This window comes from Ctenopharyngodon idella, chromosome 3 (genome assembly GCF_019924925.1).
Source record: "Ctenopharyngodon idella isolate HZGC_01 chromosome 3, HZGC01, whole genome shotgun sequence".
NCBI classification, from domain to species: domain Eukaryota; kingdom Metazoa; phylum Chordata; class Actinopteri; order Cypriniformes; family Xenocyprididae; genus Ctenopharyngodon; species Ctenopharyngodon idella.
The window spans coordinates 8,249,003-8,268,968 of NC_067222.1; the positions used below are offsets into that span (position 1 = coordinate 8,249,003).

Below are 19,966 nucleotides of genomic sequence, written 5' to 3' on the forward strand. Positions count from 1 at the left end.
ATAAGCACAATTGTTGTTTTCTTACCAATGCTGTTATCTGATGAATCAGAATCACACAGTTCTGGTGCTCCACTCATTTCTGCATGACCATCAGGTTTTGAGTTCTCTTGATAAGATTTTCCGTCATTTATGACAACGCTTCCTTACCAAATTTTCCAGGCAGTTATAAGGTATGGGGCACTGTTACAGATCTTCTGAAATAGTACAGCATCTCCGGATCAAAATACAAGTGAAGAAAAATATCTGTGTAAACAAGAAGAAGTGGATAGAAGTTGTTTATGCATATGATAATCAAATATTAAACAGCAAAAACTGCCTAATGTTACAGAATGATATGTGATATCCACAAAGAGGTATAAAGGCCCCGATATACTTCAAACGAAATCGAAGAACGAACTGATGTGACGTCATTTCAAACAAAATCAGGGCAAAACAAAATTCGTTTTGTGTTCGTTTTGGAAGTTCGAAGCAGCTTGCCAAAGCGAACTTTCAGGCAAAGTTTTCTTCAGCTGCAAAACACCTTCATGCCAAAATGGATTATTTGCACGGAGCGTTCTTTAGAACTTCCGCAATAATATAAGCCAGCTCGAAAACTTCCGGTGAAATGTCATTTGCTGGTGTGTTGAGCATCAGTAGTGTAATACTTAGTTTATAATCAGAATATAGTCACTTAAATAGTCAGGCAAAACATTAATTTAGTTATTTAAACGTTAGACGGCATACAAAATAAATAAATAAATAAATCGTACGTACCTCATTGTTCCTCCTCAGCTAAATTCAATTCGACCATTAGTTTTTACACTTTTATGAGAAAAAAAGCTCCAAAAATTAAATATTTATTGTGCACTTTAGTTAGATTAATTGAATAAAATGTGTGTTTTTACAAGTGTGCTGAAATCATTGATCTTGCGCTGCACTGACTGACAGCTGCTTTGATTACAAAGGGAGAGCGCGGTGCTCTCTTTCTGTGTCATTCATTCACAAGTTATTGTTTTTCTTAAGATTTTTTGAGTATTTCATACTTCACATTGACAAAATGTATTTTTAAACATAGTTATTTTATAATGTTTAATATTTAGTCAAAAACGAAGTGAAAAACGATTAGAGGAAATGGCTGATATATGCGCAAATAAATGCTACTTTGCCGCCACCTGCTGGTTAAAGTGGTAATTATTGTCTTTTTTTATTTTAAATAAAGGGTTTTCTATCAAATGTTGAATTTCCTACATTTTTAAACGTTCGGTTTTACAATGGGGACAATCTCAGAAGGATGAACAAATAATGTTTGTGGTCATCACATTAAAAATAACATTTGAAGTGCTGGGGAAAAAAATTGTGTGTGCGTGTCCAATGACAGACACAGCGTTTTTAAACGGTCCCAATAGCTTCATCTTTATTGCAATCAATAAAACTGGTTCATTGGCAAATTAGGTAAATGTGATAACTGCATTAAAATATAAATACAACATTAAAAAGTCAACCACTAGCCGCGTTTCCACTGTCGGGCCTAAAGCGGGCGTGCTAGTGCGTACCAGGGTAGTCACATTTCCACTGTCACTTCCGGGGCTTGATAGTGCCTCGTCGAGGCTTTTTTCTCGGGGCCAACGGCCAGGGTTTTTCGACCCGCCGAATATCTTGGTCCAAAGCGGGCCAGCTCGGGCTTGAGGGAGTGGTTACAAACAAAGGTGGAGTTTATTTGTGTGTGGACACGGAGGCGCCAGGATGATTACATGTAGGTTACCAGTTAACATCAGCATTAAAGACTTTTAAAATCATTTTAGCTCAAAACTCACTTTCAGACAGCAGCAAGCGTTTGAAATAACTTCTGTTTGTGATCCGATGTGGATTCTGATCACCAAGACTATGCGCACTATTAACATAGTAAACATGGTAAATACGACGGCTTGAAGAAATCAGACAAATCATATACGTAGGCTATCACAATCATGTCCCAGCAAACATGCTTCTTTGGGGCCCGTATGGGGCCACTGCGGGCAGCCCACTGTGGGCCCAGATACCGGCGTGAAATGCGGGGCACGTGTGGGCCCCACACTATGGGGCGAGTGTGGGGCCCCAGTGGGACAGCCCAAAGTGTGGGCTGACTGTGGGCTGGCCCACACTAAGTAGAGTGGGCCCCCATTGGGGCCAGTTGTGGGCCCACAGCAAGCCCCTTAGGGGCCCATGTGGGGCCATTGCGGGCAGCCCACTGTGGGCCCAGATACCGGCGTGAAATGCGGGGCATGTGTGGGCCCCACACTATGGGACCCAGGTGGGGCCCCAGTGAGACAGCCCAAAGTGTGGGCTGACTGTGGGCTGGCCCACACTAAGCAGGGTGGGCCACTGTTGGGGCAAAGTGTGGGTATACTGTGGGTACACTGGGAAAAGAGTGGGCATACTGTGAACAATGCACAGATGTGTAAGGACATACCTTTGGCTTTAACAAACAACACGATTATTTTGGTTCTACTTTGCATTTGCCACAACACACACAAAACAGGTCAAATAATTGTATTTATTCAGTCATATAAAACTTTCTTTCTGCTCATCAAGGCTGCATTTATTTGATAAAAAAAAATACATTAAAAAGAGTAATATTCTGAAATAATATTAATTTAAAATAACTGCAGGGCTCGACATTAACGCTTGTCCAGGACAAGTGGATTGTTTGAAGGGGCAAGTGAAAGAGAATTGTACTTGCCCGACCGGACAAGCAGCCTGATAAAAATGCCAATAACAAAAAATAACTAGGGAAATCACCAAAACATGAGAATTGTTCTGCATTCATTTAGTGTAAGTGGCGACTGATAGAGAATAATAATAATATAATATATAATGTACTGACGGTAATAAGGTTGCGCTTTTGAGGCTCGCACAGCCTCTCGAGGAGAAATTGCAACAAATGTGCCCAGCTCACTCAAAGAAACTCAGTTAAAGGGTTAGTTCACCCCAAAATCAAAATTCTGTCATTAATTACTCACCCTCATGTCGTTCCACACCCGTAAGACCTTCGTTCATCTTCGAAACACAAGTTAAGGTATTTTTGATAAAATCCAATGGCTCGTGAGGCCTGCACTGAGAACAAGTTAACTTAGACTTTCAAATGCCCAGAAAGGTAACTCTTACTAAAAACATATTTAAAAGAGTTCCGGTGACTACAGTGGTTCAACTTTAATGTTAAGAAGCAACGAGAATACTTTTTGTGCACCAAAAAGACTAAATAACGACTTCATTCAACAATATCTAGCACTCGTCACTGAACTAAACACTGCTTCATGAAGCTTCAAAGCCTTACGAATCTTTTGTTTCGAATCAGTGGTTCAGAGCGTGTATTAAACTGCCAAAGTCATGTGATTTCAGTAAACAAGGCTTCACTGCATCATAAGTGTTTCGAGATTTCAATGGTTCAAGTGACTTTGGCAGTTTGATATGTGCTCTGAACCACTGATTCGAAACAAAAGATTCGCAAAGCTTCGAAGCTTCATGAAGCAGTGTTTAGTTCAGTGACGAGTGCTAGATATTGTTGTATAAAGTCATTATTTTGTTTTTTTGCCGCACAAGTATTCTCGTCGCTTCATAACATTAAGGTTGAACCACTGTAGTCACATGAACTCTTTTAAATATGTTTTTAGTAACAGTTACCTTTCTGGGCATTTGAAACTCTAAATTAACTTGCCCTCAATGCAGGCCTCACGAGCCATTGGATTTTATCAAAAATACCTTAACTTGTGTTTCGAAGATGAACGAAGGTCTTATGTGTGTGGAACGACATGAGGGTGAGTAATTAATGACAGAATTTTCATTTTTGGGTGAACTAACCCTTAAAACACTGTAGTAAAAATGTGGAGTTTTTATATTTTTAACATATGATACAATTAAGCAACATCACACAACCAAGTGTGCTGAATACCATCACAATTGAAAATGTGACACTGATTTCATTTCATTGTTTGAATTAATGACTCACTCATTAAGACGGTTACCTGCCGCCACCTACTGGAAGTTTAGTTTCATGTCCAGAAGTATCATTCTTTCCGACATTTCTTATTTGTATATTCCAATATATTTAAAGCAATCTCATAACATTTTTAAATGCAGTTGTAATTTTTAGTGTAAATTATTTAATTTGACTGGTAACAGTCCTATAGTGTCTTATTACACTAATTTAATTAATTGATCAAATTTAAAAATTTAAAATGAAAGATGAAGCATATATTTAATAAAGGGGAAAATGCCCTTTATAAAAGGTAAAAATATCATAAATATGCAGATTTATATATGTCACAGCCGGCCTTAACACTGATGCTTCAGAATAAATTATATTTACAACAGAGTTTGTGAATGACCGATTTACTCGTCCAAAGGACAAGCACAGGAAAAGGCTTAATGTCGAGCCCTGAACTGTTTTAATATATTTTACAAAGTAAAATTTTCCTGTGATGTTAAAACTGAATTTTCAGCAGAGTGCATCCAGTTGTCAGTGTCACATGATCATTCAGAAATCATTCATTTGTGGATGGAGATGAGTGATTTCTGCTCAAGAATTATTTCTTATTATCAGTGTTGAAAACAGTTGTGTATATTTTTGTGTAAATCGAGAAACATTTTTTTTCAGGATTCTTTGAACAGAACTTTCAAAAGAGCAGCATTTATTTGAAATAGATTTTCTCATGTAACCATGTAAAAGTCTTTACTGTCACTTTTGATCAATTTCATGCATCCATGCTGAATACATTTTTTCAAAACAATAAAAAAATCTTACGTTTTATAAAAAAGAAAAATCACCAATTATAACCACATCACAGAGGATTGAATCCTCTAATAAAATAAATCAATCCCCTCGGGTACCAGTAGATCTTTGCCTGATCACCGGTCTTCTGGTTCTTCTGCTCCTTCCACCATCCTCATCATCCTCATCCTCTGCTCTTGCATTATGGAGCCATGATTTAACAGGAGTTTCCACTTTGGAAGCTGTGGCCTGGCCGCTTTTTTATCTAAAGTGAGAAAAAACAACAATTGCATTTTGTCAATACAATAAAATGTCAATGGGATCCAATGCGGTTTTCATTGTATGGACAAAACAGATGAAACATTCTTCAAAATATCTTCTTTTGCATTCCACAGAAAAAAGTAAGTAATACAAGTTTGGAACAACATGAAGAACTATCCCTTTAATGTCTTTATTAAGAAATCATTGATGACTTGCAGCATGAATATGTAAATTACCGCCATCTCGCGTATTACTAATAATATAATTTTTTTTCTTTTTTGCCATTTCAGAAATGTATAAAAAATATCAAATTCATCAGTGATGTATTTATTATGTGTATATATATATTATATATATTTTTCTATTTTTGTCTTTTTCTTTTAATAACTCGAGTTCGAAATAAAAAGACTACTACTACATTATATATACATATATATATATATATATATATATATATATACATAACTGATGAATACCAATGATAATAGTGAACAAATCCAACACTGATCAACCATTTACATTGTTTTATTGTGACAAATAAGTTAATTTTATTAATAAATACGGTAACACTTTCTATTAAGTCTATGCTTATAATGAATTTTAGCTCCATTTATACTTATTTATGAGTAGACTAAGTATTCTATGAATATATTTATAAAGACTCATTAAGACATATACTGCATTAAAAGAACAGTTATAGTTACATTTATATTATTTTTATAATTACTTATAAGTCATGCATTTGCTTTTTCAACGCGCATGCTCGTAATCCATTACACTGATTTCTAAGTATTAATTAATCAGTCGATTCCATGAATGTATATAAAGATGCAACCTGCATCGCTATAATGTTATTATATTATAATGACATTTTAGTCATTCAGATTTATTTCTGTCAAATAAGTGAATATATTGTTATTAATACCCATGTTGTGTTTTTATAAATACTTATTGTGAGTGATAATAGCTACTAACCTCTATAAATGCACTGTTGATGGCTTTAAGTAAAGTCAAAACATAGGATGCAATTTTCCTAAAGAAAATGTTAAGTAATCATGATCATAATACATTTTAAGTTGTTTTGCAAATGTAACTAATGAACAATAATTCCAATAAAAAAAGAAAAAAAAAAGAAAAAGAAAAATCATTACAAACAGTTCTTTTTAATGTTACATACTAGCAAAACACTGCAACAATATTTTTTAAAGGAACAGGGGAACAGCTGCTACAAGCAAACAGGCAAAGACAGTAGGCCTACTTGTCGTGCTATCTTCTTGACTGTGTGCAGTTTCAGTTAAGTATGGTGTGGGCTGTTGAATGTAATGATATTTATGACATTTTACTAAATCGTTAAAAAATAGTTTGATTAACACTGAGCCTTGAGCGTCTAATCTTAAAACAATGATTTATGTGTGTTAACATGGTGGACTGCCCACAGTAAACTCTCATGTTGGCCCCACAGTGAAAAACTTCTGTGGGCCCTGTATGAGATAACCCACCGGGGGGCCCGTGTGGGTTTTCTGTGGGCAAACCCACAGTGGGTTGCCAAGAGTAAACCCTAATGGGGGCCCAAACCGGCAAAACTGCTATGGGCCCCGCATGGGCTAACCCACTAGGGGCCTGTGTGGGTTTTCTGTGGGCAAACCCACAGTGGGTTGCCCAGAGTAAACCCTCATGGGGGCCCAAATGGGCAAAACTGCTATGGGTCCTGCATGGGCTAACCCACTGGGGGCCCGTGTGGGTTTTCTGTGGGCAAACCTACAGTGGGTTGCCCAGAGTAAACCCTTATGGGGGCCCAAACGGGCAAAACTGCTATGGGTCCCGCATGGACTAACCCACTGGGGGCCCGTGTGGGTTTTTTGTGGGCAAACCTACAGTGGGTTGCCCAGAGTAAACCCTTATGGGGGCCCAAACGGGCAAAACTGCTATGGGCCCGCATGGGCTAACCCACTGGGGACCCGTGTGGGTTTTCTGTGGGCAAGCCCACATGGGGCCCCAAAGGGTTTGCCCTTGCCCACACTGTCCCACAGAAAACCCACACTTACCCGCAGTGGGCCCACACTGGCATGTTTGCTGGGGTATTTATTTTATCTGTCAGCGCGTCTCATTTCTTAACGGACTGTCTAATATCCATATTTAGCTCCGCATATTTCAAAAAATAAAGCAACTCCAGGATTCCTCAGTTTCTCAGACTGAAAATTTAACTGTTGGGACTGTCACTGGAGAGAGTGCTAAAGCTCCTCAGGTCATATTTTTGGTGGAAAATTTGTAGAAATCATCATATCATATCATTCTTTGTAAATGTGATGTAAACATACTGTCCTTTGACTACAAATAAACAAACACACGACTGAACAAGTACGTGTGTCCTCTTTCTTTTGTGAAACAACAGTAAATACCACTTTATTTCTGAGACTAATGTTTAATCTTGACACAAATTAATTCATGATTAATTTGTTTGGTAAAACATTGATGATTGGGTTTGTAAATCTTTAAGTAAACAAGAAAATGCCAACAAATGCCTGCTTTTATCATGTTCACTTTACGATCTCTCTAGTTTCCAGTGATTTCCTTCTGATTATTTTTCTGATAAAACTTCCATTTGTTTGTGAAATGATGGGTTTGTGTGATGTTGTTCCAGAGAGGCGTATTATGGGCGGGTTTTAGTGAATCACTGCGGAGCTTCTGGCCCGACGGTGGAAATGCAGCATGATTTTGGACCCGGACAAGTCCGGGGCTATTAGCCTAGCCTGGCCTGCTGAAAGCCCTGGCTCGCACTGGCCCGACAGTGGAAAAGCGGCTAATGATGGTTTTGTGTCGATGTACAGTGAGTACAGAATGAACAGCTAACAGTTCACCGGAAATGCCCGAGCTGGCTTAACGACAACAAGGAAGTAACCGTGCATATAGTCCATTGGTCCATAACGATAACGTAATAGGAGGTGTGCACCGAGGCTCCACCTTCGTTCACGTGGAAGTCTTCTCTGACTCATTTGATCTGTTGAGTTCGTTGAGGTATCCGTGGGTCAAAACATGAACACACTGGAGAGCCGCTTTATAGTACAAAATGAAGTTGTGCTTCTGATGAAATGAGGCACTGACACTGTTTTTCATGTTTGATACTGTAAAGCTGCTTGCTTTTAAGCAATCTATTGAATAGACATCTATTCTATATGATATAAATAAACGTGACGTGACTAACACTCCAATAAACGTGGAGTGCTAATTTGCAGAGCTTGTGCTAACGTACCCATGTTATGATCAGACGCTTTTCTTATGCTTTCTATAAAAATTCTTGCAGTTTTCTCATTTTTGTTGTGTTTATTTTATTACTGAGAAGAAAGTGCACAGAGCCTACATATTTACATATTCATCTAACCGTCGCTCTCAGCAGTGTGGGCGGCGTCAGATATTTGATTACAGTAGATCGCTGGTCACGCATTTCGAACTTCGTTTTACCCCTAAACGAAGAACGAAAAAGAATTTTGTTTGAAGTATATTGGGGCCTTAAGAGTAGGGTTGCCACCCATCCTGTAAAATACGGGATTGTCCCGTATTTAAAGGTAAAATTCTGTATCATATCATTACAAGGATGCAATTTGTCCCATATTTTACATAGCTGAACAAATACATAAGGATTTTGCAGTGAAAAATACTAATAGCAAATAAAGTGCTCAGCATAAATGATTACACCCCCTTTGAAAAGTAACATTCTAAACAATATCTCAATGAACACAAAACTATTTCCAAAATGTTAAAAACTAGACAGATGGGTCATTAAACTATCCAATTTGAGTAAAGTTACAGAATTTGACAATCTAGGTTGCAACACACAGTCTGCAGGAGCTTCCACTTCCTCCATTACCCCTGGCACAATACCGTTCCCCTCGGAAACTCATAACACAGCAGTGATTTTAGATTCCGCACGATCGCGAGAGAAATACGGCTTTAAGAGATTGACATGACAGAGCTGCACAGACTTCTTTCGATCGGGTGTAGAAATAAGATAATTCAACTCCGACAGGCACTGAGTGACAATATATGGCCCTGAGAATTTTGCAATTTTGCAATCTTATTGAACCCTTACCTCGAATTTGTTTATTTTTGAGAACAGGACATTCCTTTTTCCAATGCCCTTCCTCAAAGCAGTAATGGCACATGGAGTCAATAGCTCTTGGAGGCCCAGTATGCACTCTATCTGTATTTAATAAATCAGGTTTCCGAAAATTAGACCTTCAGTGATTTTCACCATAATTTCTACCTCTATTCACTCGATAATCACCAGCCCTATTTTTGTGTGTTATCACAAAATCGTCAGCTAACACTGCAGCCTCCCCAGCAGTCTTAGGCTTGTTCTCATTAATATAGGTAGCAATATTATCAGGAATAATACTTTTAAGCTGCTCAGTGAGAATCAATTCTCGCAGGCTCTCAAATGTTTATACATTAGAAATGGAGCACCAACAATTAAAATGAGTGGTTAATTCACGAAGAACGGTTACGATCTTTACGATCCTCTACAGCAGGAGTGTCAAACATACTGTAACAATGTGATTGTTATTTGACTCGTGTTGAAGCACGGACCCTTTTGTATGTTGCACTTAAAATGTGAATTCAGTTCAGTAAACACAGAGTCACGGACGTATAGCAGTGGTCTGAGTTATTTATTCACTTTAGCGAAAGAATAAAAGTGAAACATGGTGGCAGCGGTTTTGTTTTTGTTTTTGCTGCCGGCGAACGAGTTTTGTTTTAGCGCTTAACCGCGCAGTGTGAAGTTCGCCGCGGGAAGATAACGTGCTAGCGAAGAAGCGAGAAGCGAAGAAGCGATGCTGGACCCTGTTGCACCGACACGAGCTTCGTCGGATAAGATGGACGGCGCACTCGGATTAAAACCACCGCCGAGATTGATGCTGGACTCGAGCAATCTGGCAAAGACATGGAAGGCGTGGAAAGAAGAATTTCAGCTGTATCTTGATCTGACTTTGACAGAGGCGTCGGAAGGCATGAAGGTGAAACTTTTCTACTATCTGGTAGGAGAAACAGGTAGAGTTATGTGAAACTTTAGTGGGCTCATCAACGGAGGACAGAACTGTAAAGCTATTATTAGAAGCATTTGATCAACACTGCAACCCGAAGCTAAATGAAACAGTTGAGAGATATTGTTTCTTTATGAGAAATCAAGGAACTGATGAAGGATTTGACAAATATGTCACTGAACTGAAAATGCTCGCTAGCACATGTAATTTTGGGGACATAAAAGACTCTCTAATCCGTGACAGGATTGTGTGCAGTACAAATAGCCCAAGTCTGAGAGAGAGACTGTTAAGAGAGGAAAATTTGACACTGCAGAAATGTGTCCAGATTTGTAGGGCTACCGAGTTGTCCAGAGAGAACAGCAATACCATTGAAAGAAAAGCAATGGAGGAAATTCACGCTTTGAAACAGGTACTGACACACAAAACACTAAAGGATGACAAACGAAAAGCTGACATTACCTGCAAATTTTGTGGAAAGACACATGAAAGAGATAAATGAAAATGTCCAGCTTATGGGAAAACATGTAGGAAATGTGGAAAAGCCAATCATTTCGCTGCATTGTGCAAGTCCAAACGAGAACGTGGAAAAGTTGTAAATAATGTGACTGAAACTGAGAGTGAGCAGATATCTGGAGCATCACAACGGAGTCTGTGAACAAAGTCATAAAGAGCCTGGACCGGCAGCCCTGTCAACTGTTTGCAGGTATGCTGCTCGGGAAAAACAGTCAAATTTCAGTTGGACTGTGGGGCAACGTGTAACATTATCCCCATAAACTTTGTGAATCCAGATGTTCAAATAGAAAAAACGGACCAGGTACTTGTTATGTACAACAAAAGTACACTGAAACCAGTGGGCAAATGCCATCTGAAACTGAGAAATCCACGTAACAAAAAGCTGTACAGACTGGAGTTTATGGTCGTTGATGCACACTCTGCAGTACCATTGCTAGGAAGCAAAGCAGTACAGGGGATGAAACTGGTTGAACTACAATCTGAGAATATCCTGGTGGTGGATAATGTTGTGACAAAGACAAACAGAGACAACACAAGCAAACAATGGACAATGGAAGAAATAACAAGTGAGTTTTCAGATGTTTTCACGGGTGATGGTTGTCTGCCAGGTCACTACAAGATAGAGATTGAGTCTGGGGTGCAGCCAGTGAAACTGCCTAAGCGGAGAGTGCCAGTTGCGATGATGGGACCACTGAAGGAGGAGCTAAACAATCTCCAAGAACGAGGTGTAATCACACCCGTAGAACAAAGCACTGACTGGATAAGCAGTCTGGTTGTCGTAAATAAACCCACTGGCAAGTTGAGAATTTGCATAGACCCCAGACCATTGAACAAAGCCTTAAAGAGAAGTCACTTCCCTCTGCCTACAATCGAGGACATTTTGCCCGAGTTGTCAAAAGCAAGAGTATTCACGGTCTGTGATGTAAAAAAATGGCTTCTGGCATGTCCAATTGGATAACCCATCAAGTTATCTCACCACGTTTGCAACACCTTACGGGAGATACAGGTGGTTGAGAATGCCTATGGGAATAAGCCTGGTGCCTGAGGTTTTCCAGAGAATGCTGAACCAGGCATTAGAAGGTCTTCAAGGCGTACACATAATCGCAGATGACGTGCTAATAACAGGGGAAGGTGAAACACTGGAAATGGCGAGTAAGGACCATGATTGAAAACTGAGATTGTTTCTAGACAGATGCAGAGATAGAAATATCAAGCTGAACGCAGACAAATTCAGACTCAGACAAAGTAAAGTGCCATATATTGGACATCTGCTCACATCTGAAGGCTTAAAAGTAGATCCAGAGAAAGTACGGGCCATAAATGAGATGCCAAGACCGACTGACGTGAAAGGGGTACAGAGAATTCTAGGCATAGTGAATTATCTGTCTAGATTTTGCAGGCATCTTTCAGATCACTGTGAAGTGCTCAGACAGCTGACACACAAGGATAGTTTGTGGGACTGGTCTGAGGTGCACGAACAAGCCTTTCAGAATATAAAAGATCTCATAACCAGGGCACCTGTACTGCGTTACTACAGCCTCAAAGAACAGTTAGTTCTACAGTGTGATGCATTGGACACAGGCCTTGGTGCAGCATTGTTGCAGAGTGGAGAACCTGTTGCTTTTGGTAGCCGTGCGTTATCACTAACTGAGCGGGGTTATGCCCAAATAGAAAAAGAGTGCCTAGCCATAGTGTACGGCATGGAGAAATTCCATCAATACACATATGGACGGAAAGTGATCGTACAATCAGACCACAAGCCTCTTGAGAGTATTGTTAAAAAGCCATTGCTGCATGCACCCAAGAGACTTCAAAGGATGTTAATGAGACTCCAGAAATATGATTTCATCATTAACTATGTTCCAGGAAAAGAGATGCTGTTGGCAGATGCGCTGAGTCGGGCATACCTGGAGGACACCGCACAGGAAGGATCTGTGGAGAAAGAGATAGAAAGTGTGAACATGATTCAGAATCTCCCAATATCTGAAGAGAGACTCAAAGTAATCAGAGGTGAGACAGCAAAAGATGACACACTCCAGACACTGATAAAGACAATAAAAGAAGGATGGCCAACAAACAAAAGAAACATACCAAGCAAAATAGCTCACTACTACTCAATCCAGGATGAGCTAACGGTGCAGGATGGTATTGTGTTCAAAGGTGAAAGAGCTGTGATACCAGATGTACTCAGAAGCGACATGATACACCGAGTTCACTCTGCACACCTTGGTATTGAAGGATGCTTGAGGAGAGCAAGGGAATGCCTCTATTGGCCTGGAATGAATGCACAGATAAAGAGATACATTGAGAAGTGTGATATGTGTAGATCACTGGAAATCACAACAGAAAGAGTCACTTTGCCCACATGAACTGCCTGAAAGACCATGGACCAAGGTGGGCACAGATCTGTTTGTGTTCAACAATCGGGACTATCTCATCACTGTGGATTATTTTTCAAATTTCTGGGAGGTGGATTACTTGCCAGACACAAAGTCTTCCACAGTGATTAAGAAGCTGAAAGCCCATTTTGCCAGGCAAGGCATACCTGACGTTGTGTTCTCAGATAATGGGCCACAATACATGTCAACCGAATTCCAGCAGTTCAGTAGACGCTGGGAGTTTCAGCATAAAACATCATCACCCACTCACCCGCAAAGTAATGGGAAGGCAGAGTCTGCTGTCAAGACAGCAAAACGTCTGATGCCTAGAGCCAAAATGTCAGGACAAGATCCATACCTGGTGATATTAGATAACAGAAACACTCCCTCGCAGGGTCTGAATGCAAGCCCTGCTCAGAGACTGTTAAGCAGGAGGACACGCACGCTCCTCCCAACACACAGCAATCTCTTGAAGCCAAAAGTAGTAGACACCACACAAGGACTGAGACTAAATCAAAGATGACAGGAAATGTACTACAACAGACACACAAAAGACATGAACATCCTGAAACCAGGTGACCAAGTGAGAGTACAACCAACACAGGCACAAAAGGTTTGGCAGAAAGCAACAGTTCTGGAACCGGTTAACAAATGATCATACAGGGTTGAACTGGACAGTGGTGGTGTTCTGAGGAGGAACAGAAGGTACCTCAGACACACTGGCCATCAGGGTCAGGTCACGAAACAAGAGCAGTTTGCGGAGAACAACAGGCAAAAGGAGCATTGTGTTCTGCCAAATAGTGACACCAAACCTACTGTCACAACCAGAACAGGTCGGATTAGTATCAAACCACAGTATTTAAAGGACTATGTTACTTAGTTAAACATGGACTGATTCTTACAGCCTCTCTTTTTAATATAAGAACTGATGTATTTTGCAGGCTGAGAAAAAATAGAGAGAGGGGAGGAGGAGAAAGGAAATTGTTTTGAAATGTTTAGACAGTCACTGTGTTCAGATATGGAGATAAATATGCGTTGTTGCGCTTGAGAAAAAAAAAAAAAAAAAAAGGAAGGATGTAACAATGTGATTGTTATTTGACTCGTGTTGAAGCACGGACCCTTTTGTATGTTGCACTTAAGATGTGAATTCAGTTCAGTAAACACAGAGTCACGGACGTATAGCAGTGGTCTGAGTTATTTATTCACTTTAGAGAAAGAATAAAAGTGAAACACATACGGCCCGCGGGCCGAATACAGCCCACAAAGGTGTCCAATCCGGCCCGCGGGATGATTTGAACCAAAAAAAAAACAAAAAATAAAAATAAGGACGCACTAGTTCACTGGTCATAAATCCAAACGTTTTTTAGTTTTATTTTTTGTCAATCTTTATTCCGGGCTTGCAAACAAAGTGCTTTGTAATAATTTCCCAAAATGTAATGTGTGTGGAAATATTTACGATGTCTGTAAACAGGACGTTAACACAGGTACATGCTGAACACGGACACAAAGAGGAGAACAGACACACCAGCAGAGGAAATACTCTACTATGCACAAGCTCACTGTTCGCGAGAAATAGGAAGAATAATATAAATATTGAATTGGGGTTGATATGAATGTATCTCTGAAGGGAATTGTCTTCAGAAAAGTTTTGATGGCTGCCTCTTATCTCCGTATAAACAAATAGTATAGAACCCAAGAGGCGAAACTCTTATCCTTTTTGGGCAAAAGCCACTAGATGGCGCTCCGGTAGCGCGACCATAAATTTGGGGTGAAAATACTAACTGGACTATAGAATCCTTCATATCTTACGCACCCAAAATCGGCGAAATCGAACCGAAAATCTGACAAATCAGAAGTGCAAAAAAACATTTTTCAAATTAAGTCATCAGTAAATTTTATGTCACCTACAGTAAATGTTGTATTGTCTTATATATGTCTTATTTTTCCATTTTATGCAACTTTACAAATTTATTATAGTAAATTAATAATTAATAAATTTAAGATCATCATGTTTGCAGCGAACAATATATTTCAGACCTAGTGGAGTAATAGTAATAATAGTATCACTCCACTAGGTCTGAACTGAAATATTGTACGCTTTAATGGATCACGCTTTTAGCAATTTGTTAGCAACCGCCGTTTTTAAGACACAATAAAGGTTTAAAAAACCTTTATCGGGTTATAACTGGTGTGTTTTGTCATAGATCAAAACGTGAAAATATTTAGAGGCTTTGTTAACCACAGACCTTATTTCAGGCGATTTAGCAAAAACCCATTCAAAAAACCCATAGACTTTAGCGCAATGGAACCGGAAGTCCTAAAACGCTAACTCGCTTCCGGGTTTTGCCTACAAAAACAAGTCATCTCTGAGATACTCTATTCTTTGATATAAAGTAGTAGGCTGTTTATCGACGCAGCGCTGCATTGTGTACAGCGGTAACCATGGAAACGCTATATCACTGCTGTTCCATAAGCGCCACCTGCTGTCAGAGAGTGAATTTTCATTTTCATTCAGTCCGTCAGCTGATTGGGTTTTCTGCAAGTGTCTTATATTGCATAATTTCACAAAGCTAAAGTCAGACCATGCTGTTTTTGCTGTTAATCTTGAAATTATACAATAATTTAAATTAAAACAACTGCTCATGCTCATGTGCATATCTTTGTTGGGATTGTGATAAAAATGCATTGTTTGCCTCTAATATCAAAGAGCTACACATATTTTAACAAATAAACAACAAATAAATTTGCTTAAAAAAAATAAATAAATCTGCAACCAGTATCAGAATCGGCCAATTTGCTTGTAAAAAAAATGGCCATGAAAAATGAAAATAGGTGCATCACTAATAAAAAAATATTAAAGCATATAAAAATGTAATAGTTTTTTTGCTGTAAAAACGTAGTTTTAATGAGCAGTGTAATAGTTTTCTTGCAAATTAATTTGTTGTTTATATGGTTAATATTAATGCAACTATCAAAAAAAAAACTATGCAACAACTAAGGTTTTTTTTTTTTTTTTTTTAATTAATTCGGCCCACACATGGTTATTTGTTTCCAGTACGGCCCTCAACCTAAAATGAGTTTGACACCCCTGCCCTAAACCTACCTATAACCACTGTGTAAAACTACGTACTGTTATAAATAAATGAAAAACAGACAAACAAGCATTATCACAAATTTATTTATTGCGAAAATGTCAAAAGTGGTAACAAAAGTAGTTCAAATGGTGATGAGTTGCAGTCGCAGTCCTCTCCGGTAATAGTTTTTATAGGGTTCAGAGCAGAATTTAACTTATTAATCCATGAAAATATGAATCCGGCTTCTCTTCGTGAAGGCGCACACTCATTTCAAATGTCAATCCACTGAAACACGGCATGTCGCAATCTGTGACGAAGCAGGTGAGAACCAATAAGCATTCGATATCAGTGCCGTAAACCATGTCGTAAAGGTTTTTGAGGGCACAACTTTCAAATTGGAATCATAACGAGCGCAGGGTTTGACTGTGACGGTCGTGCTGAGAGTGAAGATCACGCTGAATTTGGATCTGTTCTTTACAAACATATGGATTCTAAAGATTTGGAGTACAGCGAACAAATAAAATTAATGTGATTTGTAAATTTATGTTGTGTTTTGGTGTATCTTATGGTTGTATTGTCAGACAGGGGCGTAAATTTCATCTGACAGTTGGGGGGGGGGCGACAAAAAACACAATTTCTCAAGAGCAATTTTTGGAGGGGACACAAATAATACAGCCAAAATTTTACTTATAAAGGATATATGTAATGATACACAGAAGAAAACCTTATAAGTGTAGCATGGAGACTGTGCCATTATGCTCAATGTTTCTCTTTGGTTCAATGAAAAAACTGACTAAATAGAACAAAATATTCTGCAACAGGTTTGTGATACGTTTTCTCTTGTTTGGTGGGTGTGTCAAAAATGTTAGTCCAATCAGCAACAACGTGTATAACCACGTGGTATTAAAGAGACAGCTCGCATGATGGGTCCATGTAAAGTGATAACTGTAACATAAAAATACTATACATATTTATATATTTTGCTATTTTATTTTGGAGTGACACTTTCATAAACTTTTCTATTCTCATCTGATTATATAACGGTAAATATTACAATTTCATAGCACAATAGAGATAATAAATAATGATAAGCCTAATACTCACAAAAATAATAAGGTCATATAGATCATAACACAGTCTGGGAGGTAAGAAGTGGATTATCCTTCAATGTTTGTCTTCATCCTGAAATGCGAGGCAAATGTTGGATCACAATAATTAGGAACCACAGTTTCCACAAATCCCTTCACTCGATTGGGATGTTCTCTTTTATTCTGGACAGCAAAGGCAGTGACTGTAACATCGAGCGTATTTTGCAGTATTAAACATGTATTTATACCGATTTCATCAGGCTCCGAAAATTCTTCAAAAAGAACACAAAGAATGGCCTTCTCAGCTGCCATAGTTGCAACTCTTGCGTCATCAGAACAGAGTGTTCAACGCACCACCGTTTCCGTTCAAAAACGCTTTGCAACGTTTTGTCGGGGCTGAACGCAGCCCTGTTCTCTCCCGCCGGCGCCGCTGGACTTCTACACACACAAGTGTGATGTGCGCGGTGGACCAAACCACCGTGAGGTAGTGATGGCAGATTTCGAAACACTGCTTCATGAAGCGCCGAAGCTTCATGAATCTTTTGTTTAGAATCAGTGATTCGGAGCATGTATCAAACTGTCAAAGTCACGTGATTTTAGTAAACGAGGCTTCATTACGTCATCACTGTTTTGAAACGTTTCGAAACAGTTCGAAATATCATTGGTTCACCGGTAGAGGGCGATGATAAAGTGAACCCATGAATCATGCAGATTCACTGAGAACTATTGAACAAGTGTCTAGGGCTTTACCCTATGGTTTTACCTGATCTCTGATCAGTTTTATACGTTTGTAGATGTTTTAATTAGACATTAGAATAATTAAAATGAATAATGGTAGTTATTAAGAGCTCTTATTGGCCTGTTTAGCTTGAGCCATGGAACAGAGAAACAACAGCACTCAGGGGGGGATCCCGACCCCACCGCGATTTACGCCCTGTCAGTCGCTGCATAGGAGAAAACGCCTTCTGCGTCTCAAAGAAGCTCAATTTTACCATATTGTTACAGCCACACTTGTGTGTGTATAATGGTGTGTTGTGTGTGTGTTTGTCTGTGAATGTGTGTGAGTCTGTGTTTGAGTGGGTGTTTCTGTTTTGTACTCTCTTTGTTTTTGAGTGTAACCTCTTTCTTGCTGTTCATTTTTTTTTTACTGCTTTGTGGCTGAATTTTTGATTTTATTTCACACATTTGTATAAACTTGCTCTGTGTTATAGTCGTGCTAGTTCATATATATGTGTGTGTGGGGAGGGGGTTGGGGGGTTGGGTGTGTCTATTTTGCACTCTTGGCATTTTAGAGTGTCCTCCCTTCAGTGCTGTGCACAGTGTCTGATTTGTAGTTTGTACCAACAAAAGATTCTCTGAGTTTTCATATTTTTTTTCGTATTTCCCATTTATTTCCTATGTTGGTCATTTTTGACCGAAAAGAAGGTAAGTGTGACAATTTTTTTTACGACCCTTTAACATGTCCGAATCATGTCCTTGATTTTTTTGTGTTGATATTGCTAATGCGAGAAAAGTCTCCAAGTGTCATCTCATTCCAATGAAGCTACGATTTTTAACATTTCAAAATATAAAATTTGTTGGTCAAAAATTACCGAAGAGGGCCAGAGGGTTAAATGTACTTTTGTCTATATTGAAAGTAAACAACAACAGTGCAGGATATTTTATTACCTCCTCTTACATCCTTAATGAACTTCATTAATTTTATCATAGAAGCCATGCATTAAAATGGAACACATGAGGCCTGAATATCATGATTGAATATATTTTAGAGACATTTTTTTTAATGCACACAGCAGTTTCTGTGTACTGTAGGTGTCTCAATGTGTATATATAAAATGTAATTGTATTATTCATAATGTTTTTATCCTGAGATCTATCTGCTCTGCTTATACATATATAAAGCTCAGAGCTTGACTGTGTCTGACATCTGCCATCAATGTTGATGTTTTGTATTCTCTTCAGTCTTCAACTGATCATCTCTGATTCTGTAGATCTCTATAAATTTCCCTTAGGATTACAGTATATTTTTTTGTAACGACAGTCTGAGAAATTTTCAGTTCCATTTTCACATAAAAACTGCATTACTAAAAGACTGTAGTCTCTTATTTTCATAGTCTGTTAAAATGAGGAAAGCTGTTGATTGCTGACTTTATTACAAAACAATCTGAAAAAGGTGAAAGGAAAAACACAAAGCCAAATTGTTAATATCTGTTGCCTATAGGAAAATGCTCTGTCCAAATTCCAAAAAACTACTTACACTTCACAAAATTTCTGATTTCTGGTACTGGTTACGCTTATATATACAGAATCTGAAATACACAAATGTGTTGCAAATATTTTTGCTTCCCAAACATCCTTAGATAAAAGGAAATTACAAATATAATAAACTCATAATTTATCTATTATTTTATATGTTAAATAAATATAATTGTATTTATTTATTTAATAAGTGTATTTCCATTTCATAAAACAAACAATAAAAAGACTCATAATTGTATAAAATATGATACAACCTTCATGATGATTCCCCCGTTCCTCTGTTTTCACAAAAGAGAATGGCATCTATGTGTAGATGTCAGATCATATCAGAATCATGTTTCTGTGATTAATGTTTAACTTGGGGTCAAAGTTTTTCATGAGTTACAGGCAATATACAATTATGGTAAGCAGGGGAGCCTGCATGATTCTTATCTATGGTACACTAGAAATAATTGTAGTTGCATGGATCACGGCAGCTATTTGTCTTGCTGTCATATAAAACTTTGTCACACTGTAAACTGCAAAGTTAAATAGAAGTTTGACATAAGCTCTGATGAAAAGTTTTATTAGCTCATCAATTTTTAAATCAACAAGTGTTCACTTTGTCATTATTATGGTCTTGTGTTTCCCT

General features: G+C 38.5%; 1 protein-coding gene across 1 annotated transcript in view; it reads right to left on the reverse strand.

Moving 5' to 3' along the window:
• The window catches only part of LOC127510030 (GTPase IMAP family member 8-like), a 39,805-nt gene extending 20,186 nt beyond the window's left edge, over positions 1-19,619 (reverse strand). The window contains exons 1-3 of the mRNA XM_051889517.1: positions 19,590-19,619; positions 4,846-4,991; positions 26-243 (exon numbers count right to left, since the gene is read on the reverse strand). Of these exons, the coding sequence (XP_051745477.1) occupies positions 26-77 (52 nt within the window). The 5' untranslated portion in view covers positions 78-243; positions 4,846-4,991; positions 19,590-19,619. The remainder of the gene's footprint in view (positions 1-25; positions 244-4,845; positions 4,992-19,589) is intronic.
• Between the last annotated feature and the right edge of the window lie 347 nt (positions 19,620-19,966).